This window comes from Rhinolophus hipposideros (assembly GCF_964194185.1).
Source record: "Rhinolophus hipposideros genome assembly, chromosome: 10".
Lineage (NCBI taxonomy): Eukaryota > Metazoa > Chordata > Mammalia > Chiroptera > Rhinolophidae > Rhinolophus > Rhinolophus hipposideros.
Genome location: NC_138056.1, coordinates 85,818,766 through 85,831,168, shown reverse-complemented (window position 1 = coordinate 85,831,168; position 12,403 = coordinate 85,818,766). Strand labels below are relative to the sequence as shown.

At 39.4% G+C, this 12,403-nt stretch overlaps 2 protein-coding genes across 7 annotated transcripts in view; both read right to left on the bottom strand.

Annotated features, from left to right (window-relative positions):
* Nucleotides 1-12,403, bottom strand: part of KMT2A (lysine methyltransferase 2A) — a gene marked incomplete at its 5' end in the record, with an annotated part of 76,234 nt that overhangs the window by 38,326 nt on the left and 25,505 nt on the right. For all 6 annotated transcript variants that reach the window (XM_081062899.1, XM_081062894.1, XM_081062895.1 and 3 more), the window contains 8 exons: nt 1,155-1,268; nt 1,825-1,956; nt 2,942-3,015; nt 3,362-3,730; nt 4,161-4,225; nt 5,839-6,073; nt 6,938-7,115; nt 8,437-11,087. In XM_081062899.1, coding sequence (XP_080919025.1) covers nt 1,155-1,268; nt 1,825-1,956; nt 2,942-3,015; nt 3,362-3,730; nt 4,161-4,225; nt 5,839-6,073; nt 6,938-7,115; nt 8,437-11,087 — 3,818 coding nt within the window. The remainder of the gene's footprint in view (nt 1-1,154; nt 1,269-1,824; nt 1,957-2,941; nt 3,016-3,361; nt 3,731-4,160; nt 4,226-5,838; nt 6,074-6,937; nt 7,116-8,436; nt 11,088-12,403) is intronic.
* LOC308503554 (small ribosomal subunit protein uS8-like) lies at nt 2,156-2,541 on the bottom strand (the record flags this gene model as incomplete). Its single annotated transcript, XM_081062900.1, is given in 3 exon segments — nt 2,156-2,293; nt 2,297-2,319; nt 2,322-2,541. Coding segments are annotated over 3 exon segments (381 nt in total).

Here is a 12,403-nt window from a genome sequence, read left to right as displayed (position 1 = left end):
TCTGTGAATCTAAAATCATGTCAACAAAAACTTTTTTTAAAATTCAGATGGAGGAAGAAATTATCAGGCACTGGTTACGCTTTAGAAGTGTAATGAGGGCCGTGGGCTATTCATTCTATAATTCAGTTTTTAGGAATTCCGTGGGATTGCTGTGCAGAACGACACAATTTAAATCAGAGCAATTATACTCTGGAAAAAACAACAACCTGTTTTATCACAGAAGTTGAAGAAAAGGTGCACACATTATTCCTATGGGTAGCCTATGTGTGGATGCAAAGCATTAGATTATGTAGGAAAAGAGATACAGCAGACCCCTGGCACTTGTAGTCTGAATATTCTTATTAATAGTTTCAATGATATCTAAAGCAACCGCAGCATAAACAATACTGAAACACTTCTGTTGATTACATGTATACATATATAGACGGGTTTATTATATATGTATTATATACACACACATATATACATACACATACACATATGCTGATTCATCTAATTATATCCTTAAGATGAGTACAATTGCTGGGTTAGAGGGTATATCCATTTTAAAAATAGGTATTTATTTCCAAACAACCCTCAGAAAGAAAGACTGTAACTAATTTAGATTTCCACCAACAGAGCCCCCATTTCTACATGATCCTTTTTATCATGCTTTTAATTTCCAGTTTTTGGTCATTAGAAGGCTTAATGCTCCCTCTCACCATGTTTTGATTTCTCATTTTGTGAACCATATATTCCTGTCCTTAAGCTTATTTTTTTCCTGGGTGTTGTTCCTTTTTCTTATTAATTTGCTAAAAGCTCTTTAGAGACAAGGGGGTTTTGTTATTCAATATGAAACAACCATCAAAAGCATCCTTTCGTGAAGAACACGACATCGTTTTTTCCATGTTTGGGCATCTAGCAGAAAAATCAGAACGCTAATAAAGAGTAGAAATTGGACTACTAAAATTTTTCCTCACTAACTTTGCTAATCTAGTAAGAAGCAGATTTCTTCCTGAAATCTCTAAAAAACTTCAAAAGCATTTCATTAGCTAGTTTAAACAGGGGATAGCACCTGCTGCTACATACCAACAAAACAGAATATAATTTTTTTCATCACAGCAAAATAATGTACCATTATACTTTCTAGGGTACCAAGAAGCAGGTTATCTTACCTCTACATGCCCACTGCTGGCACAGAGAAAGCAAACCACTCTGGGTGTTATAGGAACAGAGGTCAAGATTCCCAAGCCTCCCATCTCCCACACATTTTCTGCTTCACAATCCTCCTGTGCAGAGAGAGAAAAATCATTTATGAAAGTTTTACAATGAAATAACTTTGGGTTGAAAATAAGGGTAAAAAAGGTAAACTTATAGTGACACCTGAATGTCAGAGTATTTAATTTCAACGAGTTCAAAATAACTGCTACTTGAAAAAATTTTTAATCTCAGATACAAACTGTTAAAAGGCTCACCTATTGGCTCAATTCATGTTAACTATAATGCAAAGATATACTGGGATTCCTGTTTCTCTCAGACTTTTGCTGATTCAAGCAATCAGCATTTGATAATTCCCATGTGGAAGAATTATTTCCTCACACACTGTTCTCCTCTAAAAGCACTTTATCACTCAGGATGGGCAGGAATATTCCAATGCCTCTGCTCACACAGTGACCAAAGCTCTCACATACCCAAACCCATCTGCTAATAACGGTAGTTCTTTTTCATCCCCCCGCTTAGTGCTTCATTTCCTCTTCCTCTCTTTTAATACCGTCGGTAAACATCATTTTCTTGATTTAAAGTCCATGACACTCAGTATACTACGGGGTCACTAAACACGTTTACCTTAAAGTCCACTCTGATCCTATGGACACCATCTGCTGGGATTTTTTGCTTAGAACTATTGCCATTGGAGAGAGTGCTGAGGATGTTCAAAGTGCCTGTGTTCTCCTGCTTATTGACCGGAGGTGGTTTTTCCTGCAGGGACAGAGGATAAAGAACAAAACCACACCCTACTTGCCTTCACTTTTGCCACAGAAAACAATGCAAATCACAAATCTTATTAATAGATCTGGAAAACATGTTTCCAACACAAGTATCCTGTAGAAACAGAGAAGTAATCTTCAGAAGATTTTTTTCCATTGAGGCATTTTATTTGTACGTATGTATTACATCCCTAAAAAAGGAATCCCAGGATTTTCCCTCTGTGTTTTTGTCTTACTTCTTTGTGGTCCATGATGCCTGCAGAGGTTCTCAGCACAATGAAACCAAAGTGATGGGCCAGGGGCAGATTATTCTGCCGTTTTCCTAAATCTTAAAGTTGCACATCCAATCTAGGCTGATCATTCCACACTTGTTTAACATGCCTATGAAGTTCACAACAATTTTCCCAGCTCTGTGATCATCAGTCGTTTCAAATTTGCCAACGTCATGATACTTCTTCATCACAGTTAGAAACCGGATGACTTTGGTACATTGCCTAGTGAGAACGTAGTGTTTGCATCTCTTTATGGCATTGTTGATGCTCTTGAGAGCATCAGCCAGGATGTCCATGTACACCATTATGGTGGCACAGGAAAATGGTGAAAAGAGCTAGAACATTCTTAAAGATCTCTCTCTCTCCACATAATAAAAATAGTGGGCAGAGGGAAGGGTGATTGTTAGACAAATATTGCTAAAGGCTGAGAGCAAAAATCTATTTTGCTGAATGGCCAGCAGCCTAAGTATAAGCACACAGGGCCACAAAGTAGGGAAAACAACAAGGGGAAAGACACAAAAAAAGATATAAGCTAAAGCCTAAGCCTAAAGTTTGTTAATTTTAAGAAATTCCACTGCCATCTATATAGAAGCAAAAATGCAGTTTCATTCACTCTATCATGTAAATGTCAAGAATAAGGCTATTTTCCTACAGAACAGAGGAAATGGCATCCTTGAAGAAATGGCAGAGAAACAAATCTCTCACCTTTTCTTTTGGTTTTTGCTTTACAGGAATACTTGGGCGAGGAGCCACTTTTTTCTGCTTGCTTTGCTCTGGACCTAAAGAATTCAAAATAAATTGCAGTCAGATGCTACTAAACTTAACAGTTAATGCTAAATAGCAATGACTACTTTAGGACCGATTGGCCTGTGAAGAAAGAGGTTTTAGAAAAAAAAACAAAACTATTTAAACTCCAGGCTTTAAATAGGAAATTAAGACAGTATCTCCAATTTAACTGGTTTTTTGCTTCTATTTCTTTATTGTTCTATAATTGTTAAAAGAGAGCTAATTTTCTCGAACCGAAGACTTAAAAGTCTACATTTCAGGTTTCCAAATGCTGTTTAAGACCTCAGTGTTTTGCTGGCAGTTCTGGCTCAGGAGCTCCTTCTCGTCTTCCTCACTCACCTGATTCTGCTGCTGGTGGAGGCTGCTTTTTCTTGGGCTCACCAGGGGCAGTCTTGGGAACGTCTTTTCTTGGTGGTGCTGTGCTAGGTGGCTGTGGGGGGACGACTGGGGCTGGCTGGGAGACCTGCTTACTGGACTTCCTGGAAGGTGGAGTGGTAACTTGTTTGGATTCAGGTCCTGGGGCAGAGGCATTGCCTTCTTCGCTCTTTTCCTCGGGCTTTCGCGGAGGAGGTTCACTATTGCTTTTCTTAGGGGCAGGATCCTCTCTTGCTGATGGGGTAGGTTTCTGATTAGAGTCCACCAAGTTCTTCACAATACTGCTCTCTTTCTTTTCACTGGTCTTAGACTTTTTCTCTTTCTTTTTCACAGCTAGGGAAAATAACATGATTGTTTATCATAAGTGAGAAAAACTTCATTTAAAATAGAAGTATAGGAATGTAACATAATCTTATTCTCAGTTTCCTAGATCTAAAGGAAAGGCTCAAGAAATTAATGCCAACTTGGCAAGGTAAAATAGGTACTTTTATTGCTCAAAGAAATGGAACAAAGTATAATTTTTATACGAATTAAAAAAAACATTTTATTATGGAAATGTTCAAACATACTCCAAGATAAAGGGAGTAATAAAATGAACCTCGATGTACCTACCGCCCAGCTTCAACAACAATCAAGTAGCTGGGAATGAGCAGTACTTAAAAACCAAACAAAACAACACTAGTACTCTCTTTACACTAGGTGTACAAAACTACATGGCATTTAAAAAGGAAGCAATTTGGGAAAGATCTTTTTACAACATTACCTTTTGCTTGCTTCTGAAGATAGGCTTTGGAAGGCATCCACTGTAGATTCTGACATTTTCTCATCCTAGGATAACAAGGTATACCATAAAGTAAATGACATTTAGAAGAGAAGCAATTGGAACAAGTGTTAATTTGTCTGCAAGAATCAGTGAACCATTATGCAAGTTTATTATGAGAACTGAAAAAAGACTGCTCGTTACTCAGGTTAAATCTGAGCCCCCGAATTCTTCGATCAACAATTTTACCTACCTTTAGGATCTAAAAGGATCAACTATCAAGTTATTTTTGAAATAAGACTCAAATTTCTTGTAACCTACTACTGACTAGCATCACACACAAAATGATCAGTCGATATTTCTTGTCATCAGATCAGTTCTGCTCCCTTATGAGATTAGTACTCATATAATAACCCGAATACAAGATGGACTAAAATTACTCAATAAGTCTTCTGTCTGCTACTACAATGCTATAAGTCTATGTCAGGGCTTTGATACAGATTTCACTCTTCAGTTTAATGAAACTCAAACTTAATTTGAAGTTTAAAATCGAACTGAATCCATTTCAACCCCTAAATTTTGTATAATTTTATCTTGGTATCATGTACCTTTTTGCTAATCTGTGAATTCTCACTCCTTTACACTAAACGAACTGAGACAAGATTCTTACTTAAGGCCAGACTAAACCAAAGCACAGAACTACTTAATGTCTCCTAGAAACGGCCTCCCCAAAAGTAAGTAATGCAGCATTTCTTCCAACTATGGTTCATATAAATTGCTTTCATGTTATTCATTCATTCAGAAAGTATCTATTGCTAAATAATATCTATTGCTTATGCCACGTCCTTTATGAGATGCTCAATCACGAAAATTTCTGTTTGTGCAACTTTCTTGATCCATTTTAAACAAATTATACCAGAGGGCAGAAAATGCTTCCGCAAACTGACTTAGAAGAAGAGAGAAAAGGTAATTAAAACTTCCGTATCAAAAATCCCATATGCAGAATAGAGTCAGAGGAATTGTGATAGCTGTATACAATGTCAGAGGGGTAGGAGTTGGGGAAGGGGGAGTTATCACTTTGTGAGGTGTGTAAATGTCTGTTACATTGTTTTGTACACGTGAAATGAAAACAAATACAATAAAAAAAATTCCACATGCATAAAAGTATTTTGAGTTAGACAGCAAAGAGACGTATATGTATAAGACACAACCAATATTTCCTGAATGCCATAAATATAGAGGTAATTTCAGTTGACCTAATACATATACCTAAATTTGTCAGTTTTCAAGTAGAAACTCTCCAGAGCTGGGCTGATATAGCAACCACTAGGCACATGTGGCTATTTAAATTAAATGAAATAAAAAATGGAGTTCCTCAGTCACTAACCACAGTTCAAGTGCTCAATAGCTACATGTGGCTAATGGCTATCACATTGAATTGAGCAGATACAGAACATTTCCACCATTGCAGAGCATTCTATTGGACAGCCTTATGCCAGAGTATTTATTTAAGCACAGCCCAAACCTGGCCACATAACAAAATCCAACTCCACAACTAATATTGCACCTCAAGATCTCAGTCCAACCGCATTGTTTTCTGATTCATCTCTGCAACAAATCAAGCACAAATAAAGAGGCGTCATGGCTGAGATCAACACCTCAGAATAAGAGGCCCACTCACTTGCAGCACTGCTTCTTTATATTGCGGCCACCAAACTTGGGCTTGTCTAAGCAATTAGTACAAACACCACAGTCCTCAGGCACCTGGCAGCCAGGACACTGCCCACACCGCCTAGATCGCCGTCCTTTCTTTACTGGAGGTTCCTGAGGTGCCTTGTTTCTGGTGACAGGTTTAATCGGCTTGATGGGTGGAGCAAGAGGTTCCGCATCTTCTGAGCCAGCAATTGATGACTTGTCTGTTAAAGAAATGTCCCATCAGTCCTAAGGGAATGAACAGCTAATTCCTTCTTAGGAGGAAAGGCAAAGATCCTTACAATCCATTTATATTATCATATACATTCAAATTTTGTTTTAATTGGGACTCTGTAAAAGAAATACATTACAATAAAAACATTCATGCAGAACTTGGAGCCTGTTTAAATAATTATTTCAATGTGTTTAAATGCCTGGGAACTTGCAGCTTGAGGAAAGCAAAAAATCCAAATGCTGACAACAAAACAGTCTAACCTAAAGTTCAAGAATATGAATTGAATGCTTCTGAAGATTCTCGAAACCTCTACATTTTATATGAGCAGCCAGTCACCCAGCATTTAGAACTACATGGCTACCATGAGAATGTGCCTGACTAACCTAGCATAACTGACTGCGGGCCCCAGCTGCCACGCTCAGAAATCCAGTGGTACAGAGTCCATACTTACCATGGGACTTGCTCCCAGGCAGTGACTGAGAGTGGCAGGGCTACTAAGGTAGACCTATTCTTGAGACACAAGACTCCTCTGACAGTCAACTTGTGCTCAAAGAGAGCTTTGCTAAACCTTCTTAGAACACAGCGTGGCAGTTGAAGGAGATTCTGCCCAAAGATCCCGTCCCTCCTTCATTAAAGTCAGACTTGCAACACAGCCTGACAGCTCCCAGGCTCCTTCCCCATTTCCACTCACAGGCATCTCCTCTAATAAAATCCTTGTGCATTTAAGGCCATCTATTTTTGCGGGACCCACACTAACACATAATGCTATGAAAAGCCCACTAGGCATCCCAAGAATGATCAGCAAACAAATCAAATGTCTGCGAAGACTTCAAGGTTGACATCCCCGACCTACCATCATTCCCCATGGAAGACAAAATCTTTTCTCGTTCTTCCCATGGTAAGGCACTCAGGGTGGGCATGTCATCAGGAAACACAGCTCGTTTTCGGCCAAGGGCAACAGCAGCTCTTCTGCAGACATGTTTAATCCGAGGTCCTCGCACAGAGGTCTCCGATGAATCACTTTCTTGACCCTAAATATGAGGCAAGCCAAACACAAACAATAACAACGGTATATGTTTAAAATACAATTAAAAGCAGCTAAGGTACTTTTGATTAACTTTTAATCTAGAATCAACACATACAAATCTAGTTATTTCCAGCTGATAAGCCACATCAATATACAGAAATCAACTACTTCTGTATCCTAAAATTGACAGAAAAAAAAAAAGGACTTCTAAAATGCACTTCTATTTAAAAAGCAGAAAACAACTAAGATTCTCTTCCCTTCTTGAAAATTCCCCTCAAAATTCAAGTTGCCAGTTTATATTATCAAAAAGTTCAGTCTGGTGTAAATAGGGCTAATCTAACCATAGACTATTTCTTATATTTCCCTGATCAACAGAGAAGTAGGGGAAACAGCCTACAAATGGAAGTACCAAAGGCCATGGCTCCAAACAGAAACGTCTCACATTTTAAAGAGTCACTGCTCTTACCACCAGGAGGCTAACCGAAACACATCCAAAATGGTGTCAGAATTAAGTCCCTGGTAGAACTCTCAACTGGCAGAACTACTGAAATATGGCCCTAGGTTGAATAACATTAAAACCTAAGTCTGTGTTCATTGTAACTTAACTTGATGTATTGGCACAAATATGCATCTACGACTACATGACAATTTTTTAAAAGAACCTAAAGATCAGTAGGTTTTCTCAGAAAAGAACAGAGCCAAACTTACTGTGTTAAAAAAAAAAATGCTGTTCTTTATAAAAATGTGTCATCATCTTAACTAAGTTCTACAGTCTTCTGTCCCACAACTTAAGGCCAAGTGCTTCTCATATGTATTCTGCAAACACCTATTATCTATTGCTCTAATCACTCACTACTCAGAGGATGAGAATCTACCTCACCCCACCCCAGCCTCAATTTTCTATAGTAAACAATGAAAACGATTTGACTACAAAAAAGAAACCTTCAAAATTAAGTCACAGATTCCATGACACCAAACCCATTAAGTACAAACAACTGAGCATTCTCTGTAATATGGCCCCAGCCTGCTTTTCAGTCTTACTTCACCACTTTTCTGCATGTACCGGTACCAGTCCAGCTATTCACCATTCCTGAAATGTTTTTCCACCCACACTGTTTCCTCTTTTTAGAATGTTCTCCTGTATCATTTTCTACCCATCAAAATCCTACCAGTCCTTAAAGGACCATTGCAAAATGCCACTGAACTTCCTCTACCCTGCTCCTGATTCCCATAACTGGATGTAATTGCAACACTTAACCTAAAACTTGCTTCTAGAAGGGAGTCAATATTCTGTTGATTTTAACAGTCAAGATGGAAAAGAGTACCTGTGCTTTGGGCTGGTCAGTTTGTTTAAGACTCTTACTCTTCTCAATCTTGCAGAGCTGGGCTTTGGCCTTTTTTAGGAGGCTGGCAACCCTCTTGTCAGTCATTGGAAGCTTGTCTGCCTGAGCCAACATGGAGCCTATGGAGGAAGTGGAATGTTTAACAGTGCTAGATGAAGGAGTGGAAAGGCAGTGGGTTTTCTCCTTCTCCAGGGATGGGGCAGTTGGGCCGAGGTCCAAGTTGGTTTTCTCCAGATTTCCTCTCCCTCTCTTTATAAGTATTTTGGTTTTCACAGCTGTTGTATCCCCAAGAGTCACAGAAGCAGTATCAGTTCCAGAATCAAGTGATGAAGACTTCTTCCGCCCTGTTGCTTTTTTGGCAGAAGATGAAGTGGCAACATCTTCACCAACAACCTTCTCTTTGGAAACCCTACCCACAGGATACAAAGCAGAGCTACTCTGAATTTCTGATCCCTTTTTCCTTTTCTCTTTCCTTGACTCCCGCTTATTCTCCTTCTCTCTCTCCCGGTCTCTCTCTCTACTCTTGTCCTTCTCCATGTTCTTGTCAGCATCTCGATCTTTGGACAGCTCCTCAGGGGCCTTGTCTTTATTTTTCCCTCTTTCAGTCTGAGAGCCTGGGGTAAACCAGGGGAAGAGAGGAGTAGGGCTGCTGGATGAAAATGGCTCTGCTGGAGCACTAGTCTGCTTTCTTGGTCTCTGGTTTTTCTCTGCAGATTCCCCAGACTGAGTCAGGGAATGAGAAGGAAAAGTAAAAGTTGGGTTTAAGGCACTAGTGGCAAGAGGACTAACAGAAATGCTTAAGGAGGAAGAGACAGAAGACGGTGGGGTGAGAGGTGATAGCTCAGAGGTACTAAGCCTTCCACTTCTTGTCCTCATGGAGTGAGACGGAGATCTTGGTTCAGATCGAATAGGGCTAAACACTTTTCTTTTCCTTTTTCTGTTAGATACTCCTGAAGATGTTCCAGCAGAAGTTCGATTACTAGGCAAGGTTACAGACTCAAATATTCTAGAGTGTGCCTCACTTGGAGTAAATCTTGGAGCTCTCAAAAGAGGGCTCCTTTTGTGCATATCAAACCTTGTTCCAGAATGGAGTGGTGAAAACAATCGGGTGGAAGCAGCAGTACCAGACGTAGAAAAACCAGATGCGAAGCCAACATCCTCAGGAGTTAGTGGAGGAGGTCGGAAATTATCAAATATTGGTTTGCGAATAAGACCTTCTTTGGCATACTTTGCTGAGGAAAAGTATTGTGGCTCTGACCTAGAATGCTTTAAAGAAGTCCACCTAAACGTCGGTTCTCGCAAAATAGATTTTCGCTTCCCTTGCATGGGAGCAGCAGAAGCAGGCAAAAATGGTGACGCTAAAGGGATTGTTGGAGGCATAAGCCAAGGTGTGTGGTCAGAGATACTGGAGGCTGGCTGCAATGGTGGGGGAGGAGTAAGGAGAGGTGGAGGTGGAGAAGAAGAGGTCTGCTGCTGGGGGGCACTTTGGAGAGTTGATATTTTTTTCGTTGTTCTCGATCCAAAACTTCTCTCCGACACTGAATACCTTCTGCTTCTTCTATCATTACTATCGTTTTCTGGGGATTGGGAAATAGGCAGTGGAGTATGAACTTCGGGGGTATCGCTCCGCTCTTCAGGAAGTACCTGAATCTCCTCAGAGGCCTGAGAGTCTGTGGAGGTATCAACACTGGGGCTACTAGAGCGAGAGGAGTCGGAAGACATTTGGGAGGAGTGCTGAGAAGCTGCACTTGATTTTTCAGACGACCCACAGGATGTGGCACTGAATCTACTGTTTGGTGTAGACTCCAGTCGGGCAATTTTAATGGGAGGGTCATAGTCCTCATCTTCTATAAACCGCCGAGGGGTTTTAATGATCCGCGAGGAGATGGCACTAACAACAGGCATAATGAACTGTCGAATATTTTTGACCTGTGTCTTCACCTTTCTTCCTTGCAGCTGAGCTGCTTCTTTCTCAATTTTCTTTTGAGCCCCCTTTTTTGCCCTCTGCAAGAGCTGCTTAGCAATTGTTGCATCTGTCCTTTTAGAAGAAGGAATGATCCTAACAGGCTTAATCCTTCGAGGGCTTTGTCTGACGACTGTCTTCTCTTCTTTTGTGAGTGGAGGTGTTCCTTCCTTGTCTTTCCTGACCTTCTGGGGCTTTTCCAGTTCAGAGTTAATGAGGAGACCTGAAGGGGTCTTTATCCTTTCTGTTGATGGAGGCCTTCCTCGCCGTCGTACAATCTGTACCCCCTTCCTTCCTATTTGAAGCTTCCCTGTCTTAAACTTAGACTTGAGAGGAGAGAGTTTACCTGCTCTTAATTTTTTAATCTTTGTGGCTTGCTGAAATGTAGCAGAAGGTGTCCGTTTAATTTTTTTCAGGCTATCTTCTTTGTTTCCCTTTGGTAACTCTGAAATGTCCTTTCCATGTGTTATTTTGATTTTTACTCCAGGGAAGGTGGGAGGTCTTCCTCTCTTTTTTTCTAAACTTTTAGAATCTTTCTTCTTGATCTTATCTCCAGATTTGGTCTCTGATTTACTTAGAGGGGAAAACACAGATGGATCTGAGAGGATAGCTGAATTTCGGTCAGAGCCACTTCTAGGTCTTCCGCGAGGTTTTCGAGGACTAGTTTTAACTGTGTATAGAAATTAAACAATGAAGAGCACATATTTAGCTTTGTAGTTCAGGTTTTAACTAAGCTGAATATAATTTAGCACAAGTCACTTTGTACTGAACTTTACTTGGGTCTAATGAGTCAATAAAACATCTTAATTGTGCTTAGTTTCTTTTCCCCAAAAACTTGCCTCAAAGAAATCAACTAAGCAACATTCCACCTAAAAAAGAACATTTAACTACTTTTTTGATAGAGAAACATATAATAATGAAAGGTTTTCAACTGAGCAATTAATACACAAACTGATTTCCCTACAGCTTAGGTGAGCAAGGTTTTTTCCTGAATTCAAAAAAATGTTTTTAAAAAAATCTGTACTACCTTTTCCATATCCTTGCCACTAAGATTAGCACTTGAGAACATGTTTACAGTAACTCATCCCATCTCTTCAATTCAGAACTTTAACTTTAATAAATATGAACCAAGTGCTCTTCGATCCATACCAACTTCTATAGGAAAAGGCTCCCGGGCAGCTCAGCCTCCCATGTGTTCAACTGTTCTGCCACAGTAAACTAAGAAAGTGGTACTGAATAGAAAAACACTCATGAGACATCAGAATATGATCACTGAAGTCAGCAGCATGTGAATGAATGAGCGACGTGACATTAGCTACTGCCTCCAGGTGCTTGAGCTAGTTAGTCTCGAGTTACAGAAAACTTCTAACCTTAACTGATGTTAAGAGCAAATTAACATTTTATTAAACCAGATTTCTTCTATCTTAAACAAAAGGAATTTGCCAATTTATAAATCAGCTCAATCGGCTGCTTATCAAGAGACTTAAGAAAACAAGACTGCTTCCTAAAATTCTTTGTGTGAACCTGTATTTTCTAAATATATTAAGAGTTGCCTAGTCTATCATGTCCTATCTTTCATGCTTTTTAATGTTTTATATGACTCAACATTATTCTGACATTAAAACCTCCCCTAACAGTCACCAAGAGATTTATGCCATCATAATGAATATTTTAGACTATGGAACCACCTTCTAACAGAACAGAAACCAACAAAGGTCTTATTGTTGAGCTTCCTAACTATAAATGCTTTCCTCACCAATTAACTTGAGTCTTCCCTTGATAGACTAAGAATTCACAAATCCATTCTCAATATATACTACTTAACAACAAAAGTAATGCATCAAGAGACAACAGAGAAACTATGTTTCATTTCTTAAATAATGAAGCACATCCAGATGGTTAAAAAAAAAAAAAGGCAAGACAAAATTCAAGGTGGACTGACAGCCAAGAAAAAAACTTAAGAGGAAACCATCAAGAAAGGGTTGT